The sequence below is a fragment of the Haliaeetus leucocephalus genome, unplaced genomic scaffold (assembly GCF_000737465.1).
Source record: "Haliaeetus leucocephalus isolate CR32 unplaced genomic scaffold, Haliaeetus_leucocephalus-4.0 Scaffold151, whole genome shotgun sequence".
NCBI classification, from domain to species: domain Eukaryota; kingdom Metazoa; phylum Chordata; class Aves; order Accipitriformes; family Accipitridae; genus Haliaeetus; species Haliaeetus leucocephalus.
The window spans coordinates 15,193,038-15,217,654 of record NW_010972587.1 but is presented as its reverse complement, the minus strand read 5'-3'; the positions used below and the strand labels follow the sequence as shown (position 1 = coordinate 15,217,654).

Sequence of the window (24,617 nt, the reverse complement as noted above, 5' to 3'; positions counted from 1 at the left end):
GGAGCCCTAGTAATTACATATATCACTGTGGATTCACCATCTGGTATGATCTTGTCCCTCTGTTCAGAAGAGAAGATGAGGGCACTCCTTGCTCCTACAGTTGTAGGCTTGCACCAGGCAGGAGCCCTGCCAGGGCTGGTCATCTCCTAACGAGGGCAGGAGCTCCTCCGGGGGGATACAACGGCTGAGCAAGGGTTTAGTACCACTTCTCCCAGTCCCAGTGTTGTTAGCCCTCTTCCCTGCTATTAGAAGGGAACTACCACCCCTTGTATCTAGCCGCATGGCCAGATGTTACATGATTGAATAAGAAAATAAATATGGATACCAGATGATTTGGGCAGCTAGGCAGAAGGGGGGATGGGAGTAGCTGCTGTACAAACCTTACAATTTCAAGTATTATGACAAATCTTGAAAATTTCCATTTTCATAATAGTAAGAAGTCTGTTCTTCCATGTCTTGAGTTCCTTGCTTTTGCTTTCTCCATTCCCTTCTCTGTACTTCACTGTTTTGACTGGTAGCACCGTACATTTTCTTTGGACTTACGAAAGTTTCATTGTTCATCTCTGTTTCTTCAGCTAGTTCATCCTGATCAATTATGCCACATTTCTCTTCATTGAGGTTTTCAGGGTCAGCCCATTCCTGCTTCTCCCCAGAAGCAAAGATAGCGTAGAATATCACTCCACTGTAATGCACCAGGGCTGCGATCAGAAAGACATTTTGCCATTCTTCCCGGGTCTGAAAGAACAGTGCAGGTCTCATTAAGTTTGCAGAGAAAATAAATATTGCTCTCTTAATTAGACCATAAATTAGCACATATTGAACAATGACTGTGATCACTGTTTGATTCCTGATGTTACAGATAGAACAATTTATGAGTCATTGTGAAGATTTTTTTTTTCATAACAACTAATAAGATAAAACATGGGATTTTTTTTTTTCTCACAATGAAGTTTCTCTCCTGGATGTGAAATGTTCATGGAGTTGGAAATGCAGGGATTTCTCTAACAACTAATTTAATTTTATTGTAGAACAGCGATTGCTTAGGAACCCTACCGAGGATGCATTGTAGAGGACTTTCCCAAGTCCTATAAGCATTACCCAGTAGTATGGACATATCACAGAAACCCAGCCTCAGGTTGTATAAAATAATATCTCCCTACACAGATAATTAGTTTATAATAGCTGAGAATCTGGCCCCTGTGATATTGTAAAAGTGAACGTTTAAAACAAACAACAACAGAAAACAGCTGCAGAGATCGATAATGAAATGGAGTTCCCGGGAAGCTTCGAAATGTCTTAACTTTTGTTGCATTACCTAATCCTTTTCCTAGAAAACATGGAGAAATGTTACCTTATGTTTCGTCATTGCACCCACGATGAGCGGGCACACCATGCCTGACAGCGTCCCCACGCCATTGGAGATCCCCATCAGGATGCTGGCGTAACGCGGGGCTATGTCCAAGTGATTCACATTGAATCCTGCAACAAATGAGAGGCAACGGTCAACTATACAGCTTTGTGCTACCAGGCCAACAGGGCTTTCACCAGCCATTCTGGCTGAAGAAGCCTGAAAAAGGTAGGAAACCCCATTACCAAATATATGAGAAAGAAGGGTAGTATTTTCTTGGTGATAAAGATGGAAGATATGTTGCAATGCTTTATTCTTTTTCAAAACCTCTTTTTTCCCCACCTATGGGGATCACACTGTATAGAAAATACAGTTTGGTTTGGCCTCGTTTAAAGTATCTGTGCTTCCCATCTTGTCAGACTGAAACAATGCACTCAGCAAACATTTTTTATTAAGGGATGAATGCCTCACGTTTGTCAAATGTCTGATATATTTTTATTTAGGTAGCGGTGGTTTTTAATACACATTTTCCAGTACTTTAAATAGCAGTTTAACATGATAAAAAACCAGAACATAAACCAGTAGGAAAAATAATTACCCTTACTGTAGCATATCTTCTGGGTACATATTTTATTAAGAAATAAAAACAAATAGTAAAAATCAGCCCAGATAATTATCTTGCTTTAGGTAATGAAAATTAGTCATCTAAGCTACGAATGATGACAAGAAAAGATGATGAATTCCAAGTCCTTAGGATTAAATACAGTAAAAGTTGAGTACTGGGAAAATCCTGCAATAAAAATTGATTGATAGAAATGGCCTGCTATGCAAACACCTCATAACTGAGCAGCAAAACTACTTCCCATCTGCATAATCCTGAAACAACTGAAAACCAGCAGTTACTTTACTGGTCAATTTTGCTCAACAGATCCATCTTCTTGGCAGTCTGCTAGCTGATGGCCTTCCATCTTCATAACAAAAGGGGTTTTTTTAATAACGATGGTACTGGTGGAGCTACAAAAGTCAGCCTGAGGTTGGTGAGACCCATGAAAGTGTTAGAAATGGCTGTTCTGGAGCAGGGCTGGTTATAGGACACAACAGGGAGAGGACTGACCTAAAAATCAGAAACTGGCAGCTAGGGCTGGGGGCGGGTTTGCAACTGATAGCCTTTGAGAAACTATTCGTTCCAGAGTAAGTCTCTCTCTCTCCTTTTAGGGATACTGTTTATGGAATAAGAAAAGGTGGCTGACACTCTGAAAGTATATTAGGAAATAACAGCACAAAGCTGATGTAAACTGGAATCAATAGAGCAGGTTCTTTCATAGCTTCATGTCCTATGTGCAACACGTTTCACAGATACTGAAGTAAATGACTTCTGATATGGGAAGAAGTAGGGAATACCCCATAAGCAGCCACACTAAGAGCAAAGAGAATAATAGAAGCGATGACAGTAACAACAGTGAGGATAATAACATCACTTTTATCACTAATAATAATAAGATTAATTCTTACCTGAAATTGCAAAGCCACTGAAGCCTACTGCTAACACCAGAAAGGAAATAGCCACACCCTTTGTATGAGAATAACCAACCACCAAAAGCAAGGTTGCTTCCATCCCAAAGCCTTCAAAGGAAACACAGGGGAATAAATTACATTTAAATTACTACTGGTCATAGAGATACTAATATGGTCTAGCCAGAATAGCAACTTAAAATGAGACAAAATTCTTTCGTATCTTACAGTTATTCTTGAGCATACTTGGCAGCTTTGTTGATTCACGGAAACATTTGAATATTTATTGTTTGAGAATGTACTTTTTTCTCCTCATTGCTTTGTAAATGACCCAAGCAGTTGGTGAAATTAACTCACTCAGCAGTACAGGGAAACAAGGAGAAACTGACTCTGTGCAAAGCGCTGAAAAATTCACAAACGTGATAGGGAAAGGAGAAAAAGCACCACAGTACGTGATTAGCTTTGTCTGTATGAAATTGCAGGATGAGGCCTGTTTCATCAGTTCTGGGCCAGTTCTTATTACCATATTATTATTTATGCCATGAGGACATCTAACATGAGGTTATGTATACCATGAGGACATCTCACATCAGCTCTCCATTAAATGTTTCAGATTAACCCGCTGCAGATGCAATCTAGAGTAATTTGTCTCTTGTTACAATTAAACATGGACCAAACTATGGTATCTGCATCAGCTGCAGCACACAACTGAAATACCATATTTTCAGAATCCAATAGTACCTCCACAATTCATGACCTTCCTTACAGTGGTAGTGGTTAAAATCTTCCTGCTCCGTAGGAAGTCAGCTAGCTGCCCTCCAATGGGTACGATGATTGTCATGACCATGTGAGGAACTGCCGACAAAAGGCCGACCTGCAATTAGACAAATGAGTGCTAACTGCTCGTGTCTTCCCTCAAGATTTAGGGGGAAGAGAACAGGAACCATACCTTTTCTTCAACTCTTTCCTCCACCCACCCCCCCACCATTGGACATGTTTTTATCCTGAATCCTCGTGTGGGAGGATTTCAGAGCTTTCCTCCAACAGAACCTGCAACAAAGACCTGGGTGACCATAGGATGGAGACTCCACAACCTCTCTTGTCAACCTGTGCTAGTGCTCAGTCACCCTCAGAGTAAAAAAGTGTTTCAGATGGGACCTCCTGTGTTTCAGAACGTGCCCGTTGCCTCTGGTCCTGTCACTGGGCACTACTGAGAAGAGCCTGGCTCTGTCTTCTTTGCACGCTCCCTTCAGGTATTTGTATGCGTTGTTGAGATCTGCCCGGAGCCTTCTCTTCTCCAGGCTGAACAGTCCCAGCTCTCAGACTTTCCTCATAGGAACTGGAGAGGCTCTAGTTGTTTAATCATCTTTGAGGACCTTCGTCGGACTTTCTCCAGTATGTCCATTTCTCTCTCGTACTAGGGAGCCCAGAACTGGATACAGTACTCCAGGTATGGCCTCGTCAGTGCTGTGTAGAGGGGAAAGATCACCTTCCTCTACCTGCTGGCAATATTTTGCCTAATGCAGCGCAGGTTACCGTTCGCCTGCTTTACCGCAAGGGCACATTGCCGGCTCATGTTCAACCTGGTGTCCACGAGGACCCCCAGGTCCTTTTCTGCAAAGCTACTTTCCAGTTGGGTGGCCTTCCAGCATGTAGCGGTGCATGGGCTTGTTCCATTCCTCAAGTTCAATTCCTCAAGTCACATTGACACTGAGTCAGTTTTACATTACTTTTTTACTAGTGAGGTGCACAGAGGTGCAGCTCTAGCATTTATGAAAGGCAATTCAGAATAAACCAACCTATTTTGTCTTAATACCCCTGTTCCTCATCTCCATGCTGCGCTTGGCCATTCAGAGCGTCATTGCTACCATGACATCGTTGCAGAACCTGGGCATGCTGGTGCTCCCAGACCACACAGATAATGACGTTGCTTGTTATCAGTTTGCAGGATTACACTTGCTTGAAAATATTTTACCATATAGCAAGTAGTTCTTTTAAAGGAATGTTGGGAAAACTGTTCTGGAACAAATATTCTGAAGTCCTTATTCATCCTCTGAAGAGGGACTGTAACAATATTGGCTTTAATGAAATGGCAGTGGCAGGGAATATCAATCCATAAAGAATGTGACCCCTCATTGTCAATGAAAAGAAATAAAATAAAATAAATTAAAAAAAGGATAAAAATTACCTGGCAAGTAATGCTAAACTGCCAGCACTAAACAAAATGTGCATTTCTGTTTACTTACCTTGTGTTTTTCATGATATATGTTTTTTTTAATCAGCTCTTTCCCAAAACAACTTTTCAGTTCTTTCCTTTTGCTAATAATTTGATGCAGGCAAGCTTTTATTTCTAGCAGATCACCAGAAGTATGTCATCCCAACTACTGTGAATAATCTACTGTAATGACTCCAGAGAGATCTGGGGATCTTCAAGCACTCTGCATCTCCTAGGGTAAGGTCTGAAGGTCACTGCTTCATCTCAGACATTTACCTTGCTTATTGCAAACCCAAAGACTTCTTCAAAGTAAGCAGGCTGACTTATAAGGAGCAAATAGAAGGTCCAGCTTCTGCAGAAGTTTGCCACAATGATTGCATAAACTGGCATTGAAGTGAAAAATCTCTTCCAGGGAGTACTAAATTTCTAGGAAAAAAAAAAAAAAAAAAAAAAAAAAAAAAACATTTTTGAGTAGGCAGAAGGCAGGATAAAGAGCCCAGTATCTTTTAGTATCAGGACTATCCAGTACATTACATCCAATTTACACTGCAAGTCACTTACAATGCAAGTGAAAGATATCTCCTGGATTAGTGGCAAAAGCCAAGTAAAGAAACTTTCTTAGAATAGTTAGGATTTTTAGGATGACTACTGTACTCTTATTGCTCTACTTACTGAAATTACACAAGGTCTTCTGGAATCCTGCTATTGGGATAATAAGATCAATAACAGAATCAAAGAAAATTAGAGAAAACCGTCATCTGGAATGTGTGTGTGTGTGTCTCCAGCCACGACCTGAGTGACTTCAGCCAAACTTCAGGAGTATGCCCCAAAGGAGAGTCTGGTACTTTATACTCTCAGCAAGGCTATTACACAAAATGTGTAGAGAAAAGAGTTTGGAGTTATTTTGCTCCAGAATGTTTTAGAGTAAAATCCAAGAAGGAACACTTTATGAAGAAACAGCTTTGTTTTTCACCACTAGCAAAAATGAGTCATCTGAGGAAATGGAGAGAGGTTTGATGGGAAAATAGGTTTTAGTTTTTAGTTTCCAGGATCTTCCAGGATCCTCTCAGAGAGAGGAAAGAAGTCCTAGAACAGTGAGCTGAGCTGCTGTGAGACTGAGCAGGGCAGAAACCCTGTCCTTAAGCTTTCAGAATTTCAATCATCCTTAATAAGAGCTCAAAAGGCAGCTGGATAATTTAACATCTGCAGCCAGTTTCTTATTTAGCCATTTCCGTTAATATTTTTTAGAACAAACATGACAGTAACTCAAGAGCAGGAGATCAGGGCGCGGTGTTTCCCCTCTCTGCCCACTCCTTTCCCTCCCCAGCTTAGGGAGGATCTATAAGCCAAGAGCTGAAACAGCACTACGTGTTTTCCTCGCAGCTGAACTCATCCTGTCCAGCTGCGTGAGCCTGGTCCTGTAATTTTCATAAAAGGAAAAGCCCCTAAACATCAACAGCAAATAGTTCTGCTGCTCTTAAGTGGCTAATAGTATCCATCCAGTCACAGGCTCATCTTGTGCAAAGTGCTCACAAATCACAACCAGAAAAGCCTTTTTTACTTACACTTGCACTAGCTAGGCTGGCTCCTTCTCCGATACTTGTTTCTATATATATCTTTTCTTCGCTGGTTATTGTTGGATGTGCAGCAGGGCTCTCATAGGCATGAAGCAGCCAGAACATGTACCAAACAATCCCAAACATTCCTGCAGAGGCAGGAAAAGCAAATCTCAGTTTTAAAAGCCAGTAAACTGGCCACACTTCAGTATCTTCAGGCCTTAAAGTTTGTTTCAAGAGCCAGTTAAACCAAATCTGTGTAGAAAATATGCCCAGGGAAGTAAGAAAATATGATAACTAACTCGGTGTGTGTTGTATGCCTGCTTGCAAAGCACGTGAGCGTGTTGTCACTTGTATTACATGATATGCACGGGGCAGCGAAAAGGCAGAAGCAAAGCTTTATGTGTCTCCAGAGAAAACAGAGGAAAACCATCGTAACTGGGTTGCTGATGTGCGAGGCTGGGTTTGAGACAGCCCCGTCGTGTGCCAGAGGGGGAAGCGCGAGGCATCCCAGCACAGCCACTGGGTCGTACCCCTGTGACGAGACCACTTTGCGCCGCATTTACCGGGGGTGGGCAGCGTGGGGCAGGGGTCTCAGGGCAGAAGGTTTCGGAGGCGTTCGGCTCCGCGTCAGCAGCACATGCTGCAGCATTCGCTGTTAGCGTGCCCTCCGGGACACGCATCGCGTGAGTGTTTGTGTACAGAGCAACCTTTGCAACTGCATCCAACCCTGACACTGGGAGACCATGGGCGGTAGCCTGGTCATTATAATTTTAAAGCATTTTACAACAGATGATTACAAAATAAAAGCTTTCAGGAGCTGCAATAAGTAGGGAATACATTGGAATACCCATTTGCGACATCTTCATTCCCCCAAACAACTTTGATCCATACTGGTTATACAAGTTTAACAAAACCGCTGGCAGTACCAGTCTAGTCACAGAGATCCTTTACGTTAAGCAACTCACCATAAATATAGAAGACTGATGACCATCCTATATACTGTACCAGCACACCTGCCAGTGGCATGGCCACCACCGCACCTGCATAAGACCCTGAGGAGAAAAAAGGATTAAGAAAACATGTCAGCTACGACAGGCGAGCCCAGCTTCCAGTGCAGATGATCCAGGCAGGTGCTCATGGGGGCAGAACTGGAGGGACGCCTCTGGGTGATGGGCACCATGATTTCTTGTGAACGTGGGCAATGGGATGGCAACTGTAAAATTTAGCTTGGGGTGGTGGGAACGACTGGCCCTCACTGGTCTCATTTTGCAGCTAGAAGGGCTGAGCCCTGTAGCTAAATGGGATTTGCAAAGCTGGAGCTGACGGTAAACCACCGCGCAGGCTGTATGCACTGAAGTGGGGAATCCCTCCTAACCCTGTGGGATGTGAGGTGAGCTCCAGAGAAGCTAATGGCCCAAATTTCAGAAGCCTTCTTGGTGTCCAGAAATCCTGATGGAGCAAATGAAAAAAAAAAAAAAGGGGTGATTTCTCTCACGTGACACCTCTAGACCCATTTTAGTTTACTCTGAGAGCCATTCTGAGGGTCGGCTTTCAACGGTAAAATGGTGACCTATTAAACAAAAAGACTCTCAGGTTCCTGAGCTCGGAGTACAAGCCCAGTGGGTAGGTGGGCAGGCGCAGCAAAGGGCAGAGGGTTTGCATTTCTCTTTTAAATCACGAAACGAATAAAATACGTCTAATAGGAATATGTACTTACATAAACTGTATAAGCCCGTGAACTTACCGCAGAATGATGTGGTGGCCAACCTGCTTCTCTCCAGCGGAGGAGCCCACTTACTCCACATCCCATGGCAGGCTGGGTAGGTGACACCCTGGCAGACATTTCACACATCATACGAATTGCTTTCACGGCATTCCTGCTTCAAGCAGTTGCTGATAGTGTCTAACCTGTCTAGCTGTTTGTCACCGCGGAATGATGTAGGAAGGGTTAGGTAAGCTGGGAAGAGCTCTGTTGTTTGGGTATGAAGATGTCAAACCAATTTGGATAATCACTTCAACGGTAATGTGTTCTGGGGTAAAAATGTTGTTTGGTACATGCAGAGGATGGCGAAAGTAAACCAAAATTGATCAAACTGCAGCACCAGAAACCTGAACTTTTTACTTCTTTTCAAGTAAACTTTAAAATATAAACTGGTATGATTAATAAATTGTCATCCTAAATATGAGTAACAGGTAAAAATGTAGATTGATCAGAAACCTTGACCAAAAGATCTTATGATTTTTTAGAGCCAAATCTCTAAAAACAAATGATGTATGAAAGGACCAAAATGGTGAGTGCTCCTACCTCCACCAGACCTTGCAGAATTCTTACAAACATCACACAGCCGTAATGCACCCTGGCAGCAGAAGGGATAAACATGTTCAGTGTAGATGTTAGAAAGATAGCTGCTCCAAATACCCTGTGGAAAAAAGTAACATGAAAGGGAATATAATTTTTGTCTACTTTTCAGAAATAATGTTGGGTTTGGGTACAGTCACAGAGATAGTGTCACGTACCACAATCTCACCAACCCAAATACTTGTAAAGTCCTTTTATTGCCAAAAGGGGATAAATCCCTATATGGTCAATACATTTTCTTCTCTGAATGGAAAACAAGTTTTATACATACTTAAACAAAGGTACTGGATTTTTCTTTATATCAGCAGAATAGATATGGGTGTTGGTACTGGAGGCTAAGCTGTTTGTATGAGTCCTGACCTGAGAGAAGCAGTCCTATTCTGGGAAGTACTTAAATTCTGTTCTATCAGTAGGGTTTAACTTCAATCAGCTACAGTCTGGTTTAAGTGCCTCTCTGAACATGTTGGTTAGTCCCACTTGCTGCTGCTATCATGTATAACAGGGCTGCTTAAGCTCAACTCCTTTCCAACATCACTTCTCTAAATAACAGCTACACGTGTCGTTTGTGACTATAACATAGAAGGGGCATTTCTACAAGACAACTTCTGTGAAAAACATGATATAAACATTTTGTTACCCTGCTTGGGAAGAGCGCTTGCTGCAGGTGGGCACAAGTCAGTCAAAGCTCTAAAAGCACCTGGGGCCCAGCGCCTTTGGGAAATCATTTGCAGCCTCCCAAATGTCAGCACCCATTAGAGAAACAGGCAGCAGAAACCTCTGTGTAGTGGTAATGGATCCAAGCAGCATCCCTGAAGGTCCAGGCTGCTCAGAGGCGCTGGGGCAGCACTCAAACCGCGTCTGCCTCACTCACCACAGTCTGCGGGAGCTTTTCACAGCGTGGACACAGGTTTTCCTATGTTTAACCGAAAAGTGGTGCGCACTGCCCTGTGTCAGTAATAAACAACGGTGACACTAGACATGAAAGAGAGCTGGGCTACAGGGCAGTCATTTCAGCACGGCATTTGCTGGGCACTGATGTTGCAGTGCAAGGGAAAAGGGTGCCCAGCTCGTGAAAGGACATCTGGGGAGTTGGTCTGAAAACTGAGGCTGCTGCACCATGAAAAACACCACTGGAAACCAAGAAAGAGGCTGGGAGCAACCAGCTGGAACAGTCACTGAAATTACTACCTTTAGTAGGAACGAGCTGTACTCGACAGATTGGGTTTCATGCATCTCCACATCTGGCTGACTGAAGCCTCTGGTTTCCTTTCTGTGCAAGGACCGGGGTTCAATAGCTGCGTCGCGCACTCTCTGAATATCAGGAGTTCATTACTCCGAGCTGGGGAAGCTGATACAGACGAGGATCCCCTCTAAGGTCCTGTGAGAGCACTGAAAAACGCCAGACCTGGCAGCAGGAGTTCTCCACAACTGCCAAGCCCTACTTAAATTGAACAGACTACTACCACTCTTCGGTAGTTTACTGTCTTCTTTGTGTTGTCTGCAATTCAAAGCAACCATGCCCGGCTCCCTGCGGACTGCCTTGGTGTGGGAGAACTTCCATTGCAGCAGTTGGTGGCCCTGGGGACCCCAGGACTTGGGATATGGGGGGCAGCCCAAAGCTGCCCCGTCTTGCTCCAAGACCCAAGGTGACACCCGGAGAATAAAGCTGCCTCTTTTGTTCAGCCAGCACCATGCTGCTGTTTGTGGACCATAATTCACGTTCCTTTTTCGAGCTACTCGAATTCGGCGACGTTTAACAAGCTTTGAATTGTCTGGTTATGAGTGTGGCATTTCAGAAAGACGCATTAAACTTCCTTCTGATATATGAATGGTATTAGACAGATACTTGATCAGAAATCATACGATTTGGGCAACAGCAGTATTTCTCTCCCTTTTGATTTTTCTGCCAGACATACACAGATCTTATTAGGCATAGCTGTTTATCACGCTCCACTTCAAAATATTTATAAACTTTTAAAACCTTTTGTTGCTATTTTCTTCTTTTTTTCTTTCAATAAGGATTTCAATTGTTTACATTTCACTCTTTTTGAAAACTTATTCACAGGAAATATATATCACTTCATTTTTTGAATCTGGTCTTATTATTCACAGGAGGATTAATGGTAGTATTATAGCACAAAGAATCTATAGTCAGAGATCAACACTGTTCTATCTAAATTCTCTACACCTATTGACAAAAACAGCAGTCCATGCCTAGACAGCTCATAATCTGAATGACAAGAAAGCACTCAACAGATGAACACAAGAGCAAAGAGGCTGGGTAAACTGGTGGGGGGAAGTGACAAAGGAGCAGATTTGTATAGAAAGCAGTCTGAAAATCTGAAGGATTTAAACAGGTGACAAAAAAGCCTGTACCTAAATCTGTAATGTCAGTAATAGGATAGAATAATACATCTCCTTGCCAGAGTTCAGCTGGGAGAAAAGAAAGCATTTGTCTTTAGGGGTGGTGGGTTCACAGACTGGCCCCAATCTCCTGGTTTCTTGCCTTGTGTCTTAGCAAGTGACCCCTCTGAAACAGCAACTCAGCACCACTGGTGAGTCTACCCAAGCTGAAATTGGGCGGGTAAACAAGGAATAAAGGAAAAACATGGAGTTAGCCAGACCTGTGAATCCTATTACTGCACACAGAAATTCTCTTTGCGCTCAGCTTTTGGGATATTGCTGTTCCTCAGCAAATTCTACTCCTAAACCCAGTTAGGACAGTCTAATCTACAGTGTGATGTTGTAATATAGCATTAGATTGAGTCTGAAACTCTCATAGGGACAGAAATACAGCTTTCTGTGCACATGCACAACGCATACCTAAGGAAGTAGTCCGCTGACAGAATACATTGAGCTACAGTGTAAACGGAGTTGATTTTACTGTTTGCAAGAAAATTAAGGAAACAAAAGCCAAACTAATAATATGCTGAATTATTCAGCCAACAGCGTGCACATCTGTGTTTTGAGGCCCTTCAGCTGCAAAAGCTGGTGGCAAGACTAGAAAGGCTGGGGAAATGATTAAGCTTAGCTAATTTGTTGGCTTATTCAGGAGATGGAAAAATACTCTGCTTAGGCACTTTTGTGTGGTAAAGAAATGAATAATTGAGGATGTTAGTAGTGTTGAAGAAGCAGTGCAAATTGAACTCTGAGTAACTTTTGGTTACAGAGGGGAGCTGGGACTGAACTTCTGGGCAATTCTATGGGATGACTCTGTCCTGGAGTCATTTCTGTCAGGGCATATGGGTGGGAAGAACGCCCAGGAAGCCTTGTAACCCCTAGAGCTCTTTGCAGAATGCAGAGAGCAAAGTACTTTGATTTGGGGCAAAACAATATAAAACTGGTCTTAAAGACCTTTTCCAATTCTGAAAGCATTTGTAGATAAGTCATGTCTTGTTTGCAGAGAATGAAATGAGTACCAACCATCTTTTTTATCTGAAGATCCCAAGCACCCTTAACATGCACATCTCATGATCTCATTCACAACCAGCTGTCTTCAGACAATCTGCCTCTCTCTTCTGGAACATGTCCAAAACCAAAGTTAGCTTTGGCAAAATTAACTAGTTTTCTTACTCTCATTTCCAAAAGCAGTTGAATTTAAAAAAATTCACAAACACAATGAGCATAGAAGAAATCTGAGCAGATGTTCAGAGTTCACCAAACAGAAATCATGAGGCTCTATTAGAAATTCTAGGCAATCCTAATGACAGTCAGTACTGTATGCAGCCATGGCGAGGATATCTGTGTGCGTGAGGATGGATTTGTGTCTTCAGAACATAAACAGTTCTGTAATTCCTACATGCCCAGCTTCAGACCATAGGGAATTTTTAAAGGAGGAAGGTCAAATTTTGTTGGAAAATTCTTGTTTGGTGTTAAGTTAAGCTAAAAAGCACTAAGGCTACTTCTGAAAGACAAATGCTACAATTATTGTCTGAAGCTTTAGGTGTGATTTTCGTAACACTCTCCAGAAAGAATTATTGTTTAAAGATATGTGTAAATATTTGAGATAAACAAGCTAAATTGGGAGAATCAGCAATAGACCCATAATGGAAATCTGGTCCCATTTTTGGTTATAGACATAAATACTGCACGTTCACTTTCAGATGTGTATTCCTGAAACACAGTAATTCACTATTTCGGTAGTCATCATTTAAACAGTGTAAAACAGTCATCAGTCTGTAAAGCTTAATTCTTTTTGTTATTATTATTGTTTTCTTACCTGTTAGCAGCCAATTTGTTTGAGATGAACCCTCCTGGAATTTGTGTCACGATGTAACCCCAGAAAAAAGAGCCGTGAATGAGTCCCACCGTCTCTGGATCCCAGTTGAATTGGGCTTTCTGTAAAGGAAACAGAAAACAAATGCTGTAAGACGAAGCATACTCATTGTAAGATAATGACTGTTTGGAAGTCATACAGAAGTCACCCCATCCTCCAAATCAAAGCAACCTCTTTACGCTGGCTGGTGTTGCTGATCTTGAAACGCCTCCAGTTAAGGCAGAAGGATATCAGATTCCCACGTGAGATTACTGCTTTTGCTCTTAGCTTTGGTCAGGTGGATAGGAGGGAGAAAGGTTTCAGCCAGAAGGCAGCTAATGCTGGACCTTCATCTTTGCCACTTGTCACTGCTTCCCCCAGGGCTGCTTAGTCCTGAAATCTTTGTTTCCAAGCCTGCTCAGCGTTATAACAAGGACGCGATGCCTTTCAATGGACATATCCATTTCCCCAAGATTGCTTGGTTTCCCTAAGGTTGCTTAGGTCCTTTGGGTTGATCAGGTTCCCGGTCAGGCTTATCCATGGTATCCACACAAATTAGGTAACACTAGCTAACTGACTAGTTTATCTTTTATTAAAAGTGATGCCAGTTGTAGGGCTGGATTTGGATACAGAAGGCCAGCCACAGGCTGGTCATTGATGGTTCCTAGCCAGAAATGTCTGCAGCCAAGAGAAATGCTTTCACCATACACCTCATTTTTGGATACCAAGCAGTTTCAGTCTTCTCAAGGCTCTTCCTGAACAAGAACATTCCTGTTCCCTGACGGCCCTGTTCGACATACCTCGTTCAGAGGAGGGATAGCCAAAGCTCAGGGCAAACCACAGACGAAGTGAAGAAAAGAAAGGTGACCCAAGGTGTCCCTTCTGCCCTCCATTCTGGGAGGTCAGACAGGGCCTGGCTCAGTGTATTCACACTAATGTAAGGTCAGCGTCAACTTTTTCTCCTGGAACCCTCAGTTCAGAAGAACTGGTTTGGAGCAAAGGGAAACCATGATGTTTTGATTCACGATCATTTTTATGCTAATCACTAAGCAGGGAAAGGTGGTTAAGCATCACATGAGGAAGCAGCACAGATCTTTTAGATTCTGAAGTAAAACTGTCACTAAAACACTACAGAAAAAATGAAAACTAGAGTGATAAACCTCAACATCTCTTTTTTCTGTATTACTTTCTGTGTGTAAAAAGAAGAATCAGTTTTCCCCAGTAGGTTGGTTGTGTTTTTTTTTTTTTCCCAAACAAACAAACTTAAAAACAGCACATCATTTGACCTGCAGGGAGAAAGATGGCATTAATTAGCCAGACATGTTTACAGAAGGCTATAGGGTTTCTCCCCCCCATCAATATGCATTCTGACAAAAGACCCACTTTCCTGTGCTGAGTTACATTTCTGTTTTAAATACCTGATTTTCTACTAGTCATTTCCAGCTTAGTTTCTAGGTAGTGTTAATTTCTGAAGGCAGAAACACCAGGAGACATGGAAAAAGTCCCTGTATCAGGAGGTGCTCATGCCCAAACAGAATAATTTGAGATTTGTGAGAGGAGTTTGTCCGTATTTCCTCAGACTACCTCTTGTGAGCTTCCCAGCCCACGCAGGCACCTCCTTTCTCCTGCTCCGGGGTGAAGTACAGAACCATGAAGTCCCATCGGGATCACAGGGAACAGGAATCAGGCTGAATAAATACATATTCAGCAGCAAGTCTAAGGAGCAGGACATGGTGAGAGGAGATTGTGGATGAGGAAGAACTAGAATCACAGAATCATAACATACCAGGTTGGAAAGGATCTCAATGATCATCTGGTCCAACCTTTCTTGGCAAAAGCACGGTCTAGACAAGATGGCCCAGCACCCTGTCCAGCTGAATCTTAAAAGTGTCCGGTCCTGGGGAATCCACCACTTCCCTGGGGAGATTGTTCCAATGGCTGATTGTTCTCATTGTGAAAAATTTTCCTTTTGTGTCCAGTCGGAATCTCCCCGGGATTAACTTGTACCCACTACCCCTCATCTTTTCCATGTGACTCCCTGTAGAAAGGGAGTCTCCATCTTCTTTGTAGCCCCCTTTAAATCCTGGAACATGGTGATAAGGTCTCCCCTAAGCCTTCTTTTCTCAAGGCTGAACAAACCCAGTTCTTTCAGCCTTTCCTCATGGGGCAGGCTTCCCGATCCTTTGATCATCTCTGTGGCCCTTCTCTGGACCCTCTCCAGCCTGTCCACAGCTTTTTTGTATAGCAGGGACCAAAACTGAACACAGTATTCCAGCTGTGGCCTGACAAGCGCTGAGTAGAGTGGGAGAATGACTTCTTTGTCTCTGCTGGTGATGCCCTTGTTGATGCAGCCCAGCATTCTGTTGGTTTGCTTTGCCGCAGCAGCACGCTGTTCGCTCATATTGAGCTTGTGGTCCACCAGGACCCCCAGGTCCTTTTCCACAGAGCTGCTCCCCCCTAGGAAACTCTTCGTTCACTTTGGTAAATCTTTCTGGGGTTTATTGAGTCTGATTAGCAACAGTCTGCTTGATAGCTAGGAAGGGGAGAAAAAAACACTGAAGGACTGGCCATGGCATAATGTGGGAAGGGAAGGAAGATTTATTTAACCCCCAGCTCTAGAATTATACGCATCGTCTCTGGTCTTTGCAGCTCAATAGCTCCTATGACCACGAGTCATGCAGGCAGGCACATTTTTAACTTTGGAAATTTGTTATAGACACTTTCTGCACTTTTCTTTACCAAAAGTTAAAATATCTGGGAGAAAAGCTGATGAATAATTGCACAGCTATTCATTCATCACTAGAAACTTGACAGAAGGTATCTGCCTCTCTGGGAGACATGTTTTGTTTTAGGGAATGTGCTGACAAACAAAGGGTATCCATGGGCTGGGGGAAGCCTCTGTTCCCTGGGAGGGTCTGGTGATACTTTGTCCTTCTGTAGTGGCTTTTCCCTAGACCTCAGCACATGGGGAATCATCAGGTCAGAGTCAATATTGCTGTGAATAATTTGTTAGGGCAAAAACTTCCAAAATATATTAAAAAAAAAAAAGTCAACAAGTAGAGGAAATGTAAAGGTTTAAGTTCATTAAGTCCATAAAGGGACGTATGATATCAGCCATTTACCAAGGCAGGACTGGGGAAACTAAGGTATGCATTGAACCTGCAGTTCCCTGGGTGCTTTGTTAAAGGTTTGTAGGCACCTGCTGCGAACCACATGCCATCTACTGCAAATTTGAGAATAGCTTGGCACCTACCTCTGAATACCTCTAGACAGCAATCCACATTGTCAATAACCTGTAAAAACCTGTTGCCTTATTGCCAGTGACTACTGCAAGGTCTTGAAAGTCATCTACTGATCTGAATAGAGCGAGTGCAGCGCTACATGCAGCAATTAATAATTCCTTCTGTAGCAGCATCAGAGCGCACTTCCCTGAGAGATAGTAAATAGTAAAAGCTTCTGCCACTGCAAAAAGAAAATCTGTCTATAACTGAAAGATCAGTGACCTGATAGACATGCCAGCCAATTCAGTTCTCATTTCTGCTGCTTACATTCTCTATGACCTTGCAAATCGTCAGATCTTACAGATTTTCAATGTGGCTTTGACACCTAAAAAGGAATAAAGCACCTACACATCTGTGTGAATGGAGACTCACGTGTCTCCCTCCCTCAGTTTTTGATCTACATATACGCATTACTTTTTGACGATTTTGCAACGGGGTCTGCTCAGAACGGTGAAAGGAGGATGTTTTCTCACCTGCAGCTCTGGTTTGCCATTAACATAAACCGTGTTATTGTTCACCATTTCCACAATGGCAACACCCAGGTTGCACCTAATTCCGAAGGAGATGCAGAAGCCCAGGCCGCTCATTATGGCGATGATGTAGCGCTTGGGCAGCCCGCAGCAGTAGCAGTCGCAGGGTGCCAGCTTGCGGGGGCTTGCCAGCACGGGCCGCCCCTCCGCCGTCAGCTCAATGTGGTCCTCCTCGACGTTGGTGCCATCGATTTTCCTAAACGGACGAAGAAAGAGAAAATGAAAACGCTTCATCGTCTCAGTAAAATTTGCTGAAATGTAGATGGGCGGTTACGTGCTCCAGTCGGCTGCTAAATCATCTCCTCGCAAGGCATTTGTCTGTTGGTGGTGTGATGAGTTAATGCTGGGCAGGCTTTGAAAGGTTAACATAGACGACACTTTATCGTGAACGACCTCTGAAGTTTGTAAATCCGAGCTACCTAGCCGGACAGCTAGCTGGAAGAACGTTCGCCGGCTATTCGTGAGCATAATTATGTGAGCTAAATTGAGCTCTGTTGTGATAAATTCTGCTGGTTGTTAGGAAAATATAGATACGAAGAAATTAATCGTAATTTCTAATTAGATCCACTAAGCAGAGCTGGCAGTAGGTTTCAAGAAAAGGGCAAATACAGCACAAAGCATGGTTTTGCTCAAAGCGAACCCCTGAAACTCCTATTGTCAAATGTGTGCCCTTTCTGTAAAATACTTAATGCGAAATGAGGTCTGAAGGAAGACGGCGACTTTCCGGGCTGTAGATTCACCACTCCTCAGCAGCAGAGGCTGAAAGGGCTTTGCCTGGGATCAAATGTGGTGTGGCAACGGCAGTGCGGTTGGGAGGAACTGGGAGGGAAGGTGCCAGGGATGGAGGCTCTCCCATTTACTTGGGATGGGAGCAAATGGTACCCAGCCGCTTCAGCCTGCGAGAGGTTGCCCGTCAGCTACCAACTAACACGGGAGTGCAGCAGCTCCTCCAGCTTTGCGTACTCAGCCTTTCCTTTTCTGGCGAGCACCCTGGCTGAGAGATTCACATTAAACAAAATGGCACTTCTATGTAATCTGGAACTGCATGATAGTGCAATTAAAAATTAATCTGGTCTCCCAATCTGATTGGAGCTATTAACGTCCCATGGATGCTGCAGGACCAAGGGATGTCTCTGGTAGGAAAGGGGAGGCGAGAAATAACTGAACACGCACCTCTGGACTGGAGCTAAATACGTCCTTTCCTAACATGAATTTCCCATGCATTTGTTTCAAATGCAGGATACAGGGTTTCTGACATGCTGAGATTTAAGCACGTGCTTAGCTGTGAATACATAACTAGCCCGCTGAACACTACCCACGAGCTTAAAGTTAATTGTTTACTAAGGGAGACCTCGATCAGCAGCTCCATTAGGAAGCCGTTCAGTTTTGGCATTGCTCTGAAGCAGCGAGCTCAGGATCCAGCTCCTTTTGTGCCTGCCATGGAGTTACTCTCAGTACTGTGAAAATATGAACAGTTACTTAATCTAAAGGAAGCCCAGCTTGCCATACAAGATGATGAAATGACTTTGTTCACTCTTTTCTGATAAGGAGTAACTTATTTCCTTCTTTCACACATCTGGCTAAGTGTATTTGAAATCTAATGCGCTTTGGTTTTCCGTACAAAAATCAGCTATAAAGAAATGTTGACAGAGCATACATGGATGGGCTACACCTGGCTGATCTACACAGTAGCTGGTTGGGTCTTTTGGGAGAACAGTGTTGGTTTAATCACAGCTTTCTCCAGTTGCTCTAAATCTAATATATTACCCATAATCTAACAGATAGCACTCTATACTAAAGGTTTTGCAAATACAGGTGGTAAGTATGGCTTCCTGGGGTGCTTCAGTGGACTTAAATATATCTTTCCACTATGAAGTTTCACCTAAAAATCTCAGCATTTCTAGGCCTTAGAGCTACAGGATAACTGGTGCATCATTTACTATATTATTCCTTTTACATTGCCATTACTTCAGCCTTAGTCTTAGCAAAAAGAAAAAAAGCATGTTACAGTCCATCAGCTCATATTTCCAAAAAACACTAGAGTCAGAGTGTTTGGGGCCAGAAGGGAACTCCCGGGATTATTTGATTTAATCCCTTGCTCAAATCAGTGCTAACTGCAAAGTTAGATCATTAGCTCATTGTCAGGCTGGAGGGAAGACTTTGCATTAAAGCAAGGTAAAACAGGAAATGTGATATTTCTGTGGTGTTATTGAAGGTGATTGAGATCTTATGATTCACTGGCAGGGAAACAGCATTTGTTAGTGAAATGAGAGTACAGAGAGTAATGCAGTCAGGCACTTTAAAAAGAAGACACTGTATATTCCATGCTCTGTGTGCTAATATAAGTAGGTGTAAACAGAATAAAATATCAAAAATAAAGACCTCAGGAAGTGAAAAGACAATTGACTAATTATTTTTTAGGACTGTTGTCATTTCAAAAGAGTTATTAACAAACCAAAAGAAGTAATTTAATTGTCTTCCTCTAACATAATCTAAGATATTGATTGAATTAAATCAAAGCACAATTTCTCAAATTTTTATACCTTTACCAGGCTCTCTATTTATAATAGAGACATTAGGCTTTAATTGGTGCATTATTTTGGGCAGCTGGCAAAGATTAGACACATCATGCAAAGCCAAAACATCTGTTCTGATCTGGACATTTTCAGCTGGCTGTCAATTCAGATAGGCATGAAAACATCCTTCTGCTCCAAATTCACTGTTCAAAGTGGTGAGCCAGGACTAGCGCTGTGGGCCAACATTGCCTCTGCGGAGAAATTAATTGTTTTGCTATTGTACTGACCCCCCCACTAATAAAAGCATGTTGAGGACTCATCCATGACCCCAAATCCACACAGTATATTTCATACCCCCAAAGCTTAGTGTTAACCCCTCTTTAGCAGATTTGTCTTGCAGAAAACTATTTTGCAATAGCAGTCCAAAAACGGAGCCGGGATGAAGCATTAGCAGTGCAGACATTGACAGAGCCAGTGTCCAACCTAGCTTTTTGGCTTTATTTTATTGACCAGGTACATAATGAAGGTATGGCAACTCCATGAAAGATGAGAAATATATCTTCCAATTGATCTATATATTTTGGTAGTGCCACTGAAAATTTTCACTTGTTGTACACCAATGATTTAGAACAAAACTGCTTTGGAGCCAGTGCTCTCTAATTATCTGACTAACCCAGGAGAGCATTTCGCAGCACAGGAAATGTTCAGTCCTTACATCAATCTGTTTCCTTTTTTCAGCAAACATACAACACTTGGAAAATAAGAAGAGCTAAGCTATTTGAGGATGTCTGCATCCATGTTCTGTGCCCAAATGTCATAATAACTGTATGCAAAATTTCTGTTCTTTGTTGAATGACTAGTCTGGCGTATACAGAATTTTGGAAGAACGAAAGAAATGTCCAAAGTTCCTATCACTAATAAACAAAATCCCTAGAACACATATACATTCAGCAATCTGTATTTATGGGATTTTAGCATAGGAAATAGTTATTTCTTGAAATTATAAAGTAGGTGGGCTAGAATCACACCATTTCATTTGATTAAAAACACATAGATTTTACAATAACGGGCAAATGTTAATACTTGCCACGTGTTAGAGCACATCCTTGAACGACTTTCACCAGATAATTACAGTCTTTCACAGGCAGCTGCAGCACAATCATACGCAGCGTTCAAACCTCACACCTACAAACCCAGCATCAGTCATCACACGCAACAATTACTGACGACCCTGCCGTAACTTCGGAAACCTACACAATGACTATGGAAAAAGATCATTTATCCAAAATCAGATACAATCTTCTAGAATCTCATTAACTCTCTAGGGATTTGCCCAGGTGATAATTTTCCGTACCAAACCCTGCCACTGGTGCCTCGGTACAAAATCCCAGTACGGACAGGCAAAACCCTCTTAAGTCGCCCAGTGCGTGGGACCTCTCTGCCTGGTTTTTTGGCGTGGTGTTTGCGTGAAAGCCGTGGCGTGTCTCAGACGTATGCACCGTGGGACTGCGTCTCAGAGGTGCTGCGCTCCCGGGCAGCCTCGCAGGTTCTCCTCGGCACAGCGCCGGTGCACGGGAGGGGATGGGATGCCCCGTGGGTGCTGGAGCACTAACACGGTTGTACCCGAGTCTGGACACCCCACATGGCGTTCAGAGCGCTGCTGGGTCTGTGGGGCACTAAACTCTCCGGACTTGTGTGGAAAGGAAAAATTTGAGAGGGCGAAGTCTATGATCCAGCAGAGGAGCCCTGTCCAATGCAAGGGTGCATCACCCAGATTGAAGTTGCAGCTTTTAGCAGTGTAGGCTGGCTAATTCATCAAGGGACATCAGACTACATACAGCAGCTGTGTGACACGGCCCATACGACTTTTCACATTAACGGTGACGTTTCTGAGTTGTAAACCCACTTAGTCACTTCCCACTTCATCATTAAGCTCACAGTTGCCATTAGCTGGCCCCAAACTCCTGAAATCCTCAGAGCAGGCAGAGCCTGAGATTCTTCTTCAGTTCATGAATTTTTCTTTGACTGCACTAAGTTCACAGAAGCCCCCAAGTGTTTGTGCCTGCAGGAAAAGCTTTTTTTTCTGGGAAACTTCTAACACTTGCAGAGCACCAGCTCTGATATCCATTCACCCACGTCTTGAATCCTCTAAATTTTTTTTTTTTTTTGGCTGCCTCACTGTATTTAACTAATCAAGAGCAAACCCCATTTTGCATTAAAAAATTATTTTGTACAAAACATCTAAAACATTTTCTAAAACATCTTCTAAGTTCTCCCAAATGAAACCGCTGGCAACAGCCTAAAGGACGGACGCCTCTCGGGTCTCACCAGTTCAGTCCCTTGCCTCCCTTCCAGGATCCAGCTCCTGCAGGCAGACTCTTGTTTTGTAGCACCCACAAAATAATTTGAGGTTGCTACACACCTGTGAGGAGACAGTAAGTTGCTTTCTGCAGCTAAAACTCCTTGTGCTTTAGCACCTGAACTTGTCTGCGGCCGATGGCTCTGGAGCAGCCGGCGTTGCCAGAGACTGACTTCTGGATCTGCCCTGCTGTTTGCGAGACGGAGAAAATGTGGTAGGAAGGCAAAGACTCGTCATATTTACCAAAGCTAAAGGGTATTTTTCTACCCACTTTGCTAGTTTGGATCCCACATCAACACACAGCAGTCAGTGAAATCACACTTGGAGACCTAATCTAAATGCACATTAATATAATTAATCACCTATCAAATGCTAGAAGAGAAACCAAATTCTTTGCTGATTTACACCATATTAAGGTCAATTGGATTGGATGAAGAGCAAAGTCGAGGTTGCAGCTGGTATATATACTTATATACCATCACGTAAAAAAAGGAAGCGTATGCTCCCATATGTAGGCTAAACTGTAAAGAATGAAGTTCAAGTTAAAAGTATGCATGTTGCATTCCTTACAGACACCTTCAAATATGACTGCATATTTCCTAAGAGACTGCTCAGCTTGCAGCAATTCTTACTTAGATCTGATTGCAGATGTAGTAAAAGAACTTTTATTGTTCGGATTATTTCCTCCACTGGCTAGTATATCTAAGAAAGGCACTGGTATACGTATGTTTAAAACAGAAAATAATTAAGTCCAGCAAACTTTCTCGTATCTCAACTCAGATTTGGTCTGGTTTGATCCAGTAGCAATGTTGCTGAAGTTGGATGCCAGTACTATCGATCAACTGTGTAGGAACCAGCATGACATCCTTGATACATGGCTACAAGAGAAGAGTAATCTGGATAATTTAAAGTTTGCATACCTTTTCCACACAGCAAACCCAGCGTACTGCCGCATACATACTCACAAACTCACTAATTACGAACCCTACGTGTATTTGATCAAATTGGCCAGCAGAGCCCAGAGCAAAGAGAATTTATGATTGAATAAATGACTTAACTTGATGTTTTAAAAGAAAAATGGAATCCCTGGAATTACTGTAGTGTATCATAAAGGTAAAAAAAGCAAAACGTCTGACTTCAACTATAACACTGTAAATGTAGAAAAGTTATTGAAACTGTGTGGAACACACACTCTGTTCACATGGCACAGAAATAGTGTAACTGGCAATCTACCAATTCATATTAGCAACTTCTTTAAAATTGTACATGCTTATTTTCCTGTATATACATGCTGTAGTATAATCCATGTAAATTATTATACATTTTCTTGTGATCAAAGGCATGTTTAGATGTGCCAAGAACTACATCTCAAAACCAGCATTCCCCAAAGAAGGTAAAGGGATGGATATGAAAGCAAATACAATTGAATCACTAAAAATACATTCAGTTAAAGTGTTGGCCTGATCCACACAAAGATTTTAAACACTTCACATCAAGCATGCAAGAAATGCCACTGAACCCTCTGGCTCTCGTCTACTGATTAGACAAATAAATGTCAGTGGCCATTACTAATAGAAATAATCTTCCATTTAAATGAAAAATCTCTTTCCCTTTATGAAACAGGTCATTTGTTACATCGTCTTTTCATGTCTCAAAAAATAAAAATCTTTCAGTTTGTTGTTTTGTAAACTGTCAATTAAGATAAAAATTTTTAACCTTTTTTTCTCTTTTTGCTAGCAAACAGCTGCTTCTCCCTGTTCTAATTTGTTAGTCTCAGTAAACACACACATACACATCTCTACTGAATACATTTTTTCTTACTGATTCGGAGCAAGATTTTCAAAAAAGCCCCCGTAATTTAGGAACATTAAGTCTAATTTCAAGAGTGGCATCATTTGAGAGTGTTAATTCCCATTAAATCATCAGTTTTTCTCATGGAAGCTAAACCACAGAATTATTCACACTTAATTATTTAAGAGTTTTTTTAATTAAAACACTTTTTCATGCTCTTTGTAATATTAGAACACTATTTTATAACTTGTTTTCACCTTTTTTTTGTTTAATATAAATATTATATCATCTATAGTCACTTGCTGTTGTAACAGTGCTCCTTTTACACCTTCTGTCTTGCAGCAAGGGGTGTCTCACTATCTGAACTCAGATAATAATTTCGCAACTCTAAATTCTGTTTTGTGTTTATACATTTTTCTATACTTCGTTTCTCTTTAATAAATTGAACCAGTGGACCTGTCTGGGAATTTCCTGTTGGATTTTACCTTCTCAGTTTCCCCAGCGAGTCACTAACGGTGTTCTTCACCTCTTCCTTCCCCGGGTTAAAAAATCTTTCCTTCAGCGAACCGAACCCTTTGAAAGGCATTTTGTCTTTCTTCTTCGGGAAATCCCTTGTGTTAACAAGCATTCACTTCTGCTGGCATAGCTCCCGATGCCAGACTGGGGAGCCTGCGCCGGTCCCCTCGGTGACCTCCGCAATAACAACCAGTTGCTCAAGAAAGGTGCATGGAAGACAAAATAAAAAAAATTAAAAAAAAAATAATCAAAGCAGATCTTCCAAAGCCAGAAAGTCAGAGGAGAAGAGCTCTGGAGCGAACCCCCCTGGGAAGCACCCAGGCATTTGGCGATGCACTTGCAGCAGCTCCGCCGAGCATCCGCGCCGGGTCGGGGA

At 42.4% G+C, this 24,617-nt stretch overlaps 1 protein-coding gene across 1 annotated transcript; it reads right to left on the bottom strand.

Annotated features, from left to right (window-relative positions):
* Positions 1–335: 335 nt before the first annotated feature.
* On the bottom strand, positions 336–24,343 carry SLC17A8 (solute carrier family 17 (vesicular glutamate transporter), member 8). Its single transcript, XM_010561929.1, has 12 exons — positions 24,211–24,343; positions 17,003–17,255; positions 13,213–13,331; positions 8,940–9,054; positions 8,379–8,466; positions 7,600–7,686; positions 6,641–6,780; positions 5,352–5,501; positions 3,602–3,734; positions 2,861–2,971; positions 1,352–1,479; positions 336–735 (listed from the first exon to the last, which is right to left on the bottom strand). The coding sequence occupies exons 1-12, from the start codon at positions 24,309–24,311 to the stop codon at positions 397–399; spliced, it is 1,764 nt and encodes a 587-aa protein (XP_010560231.1). The 5' UTR covers positions 24,312–24,343; the 3' UTR covers positions 336–396.
* Between the last annotated feature and the right edge of the window lie 274 nt (positions 24,344–24,617).

Bases quoted from the DNA above. Each gene is read 5' to 3' on its own strand.
- SLC17A8 (XM_010561929.1), bottom strand. From the start codon at position 24,311: ATGCCTTTCAAAGGGTTCGGTTCGCTGAAGGAAAGATTTTTTAACCCG. The intron at 17,256-24,210 runs GTAAAATCCAAC...TCGTCCGTTTAG, and splicing joins TCGCTGGGGAAACTGAGAAG to GAAAATCGATGGCACCAACG. The intron at 1,480-2,860 runs GTAAGAATTAAT...CATTTGTTGCAG, and splicing joins CAGTGGCTTTGCAATTTCAG to GATTCAATGTGAATCACTTG.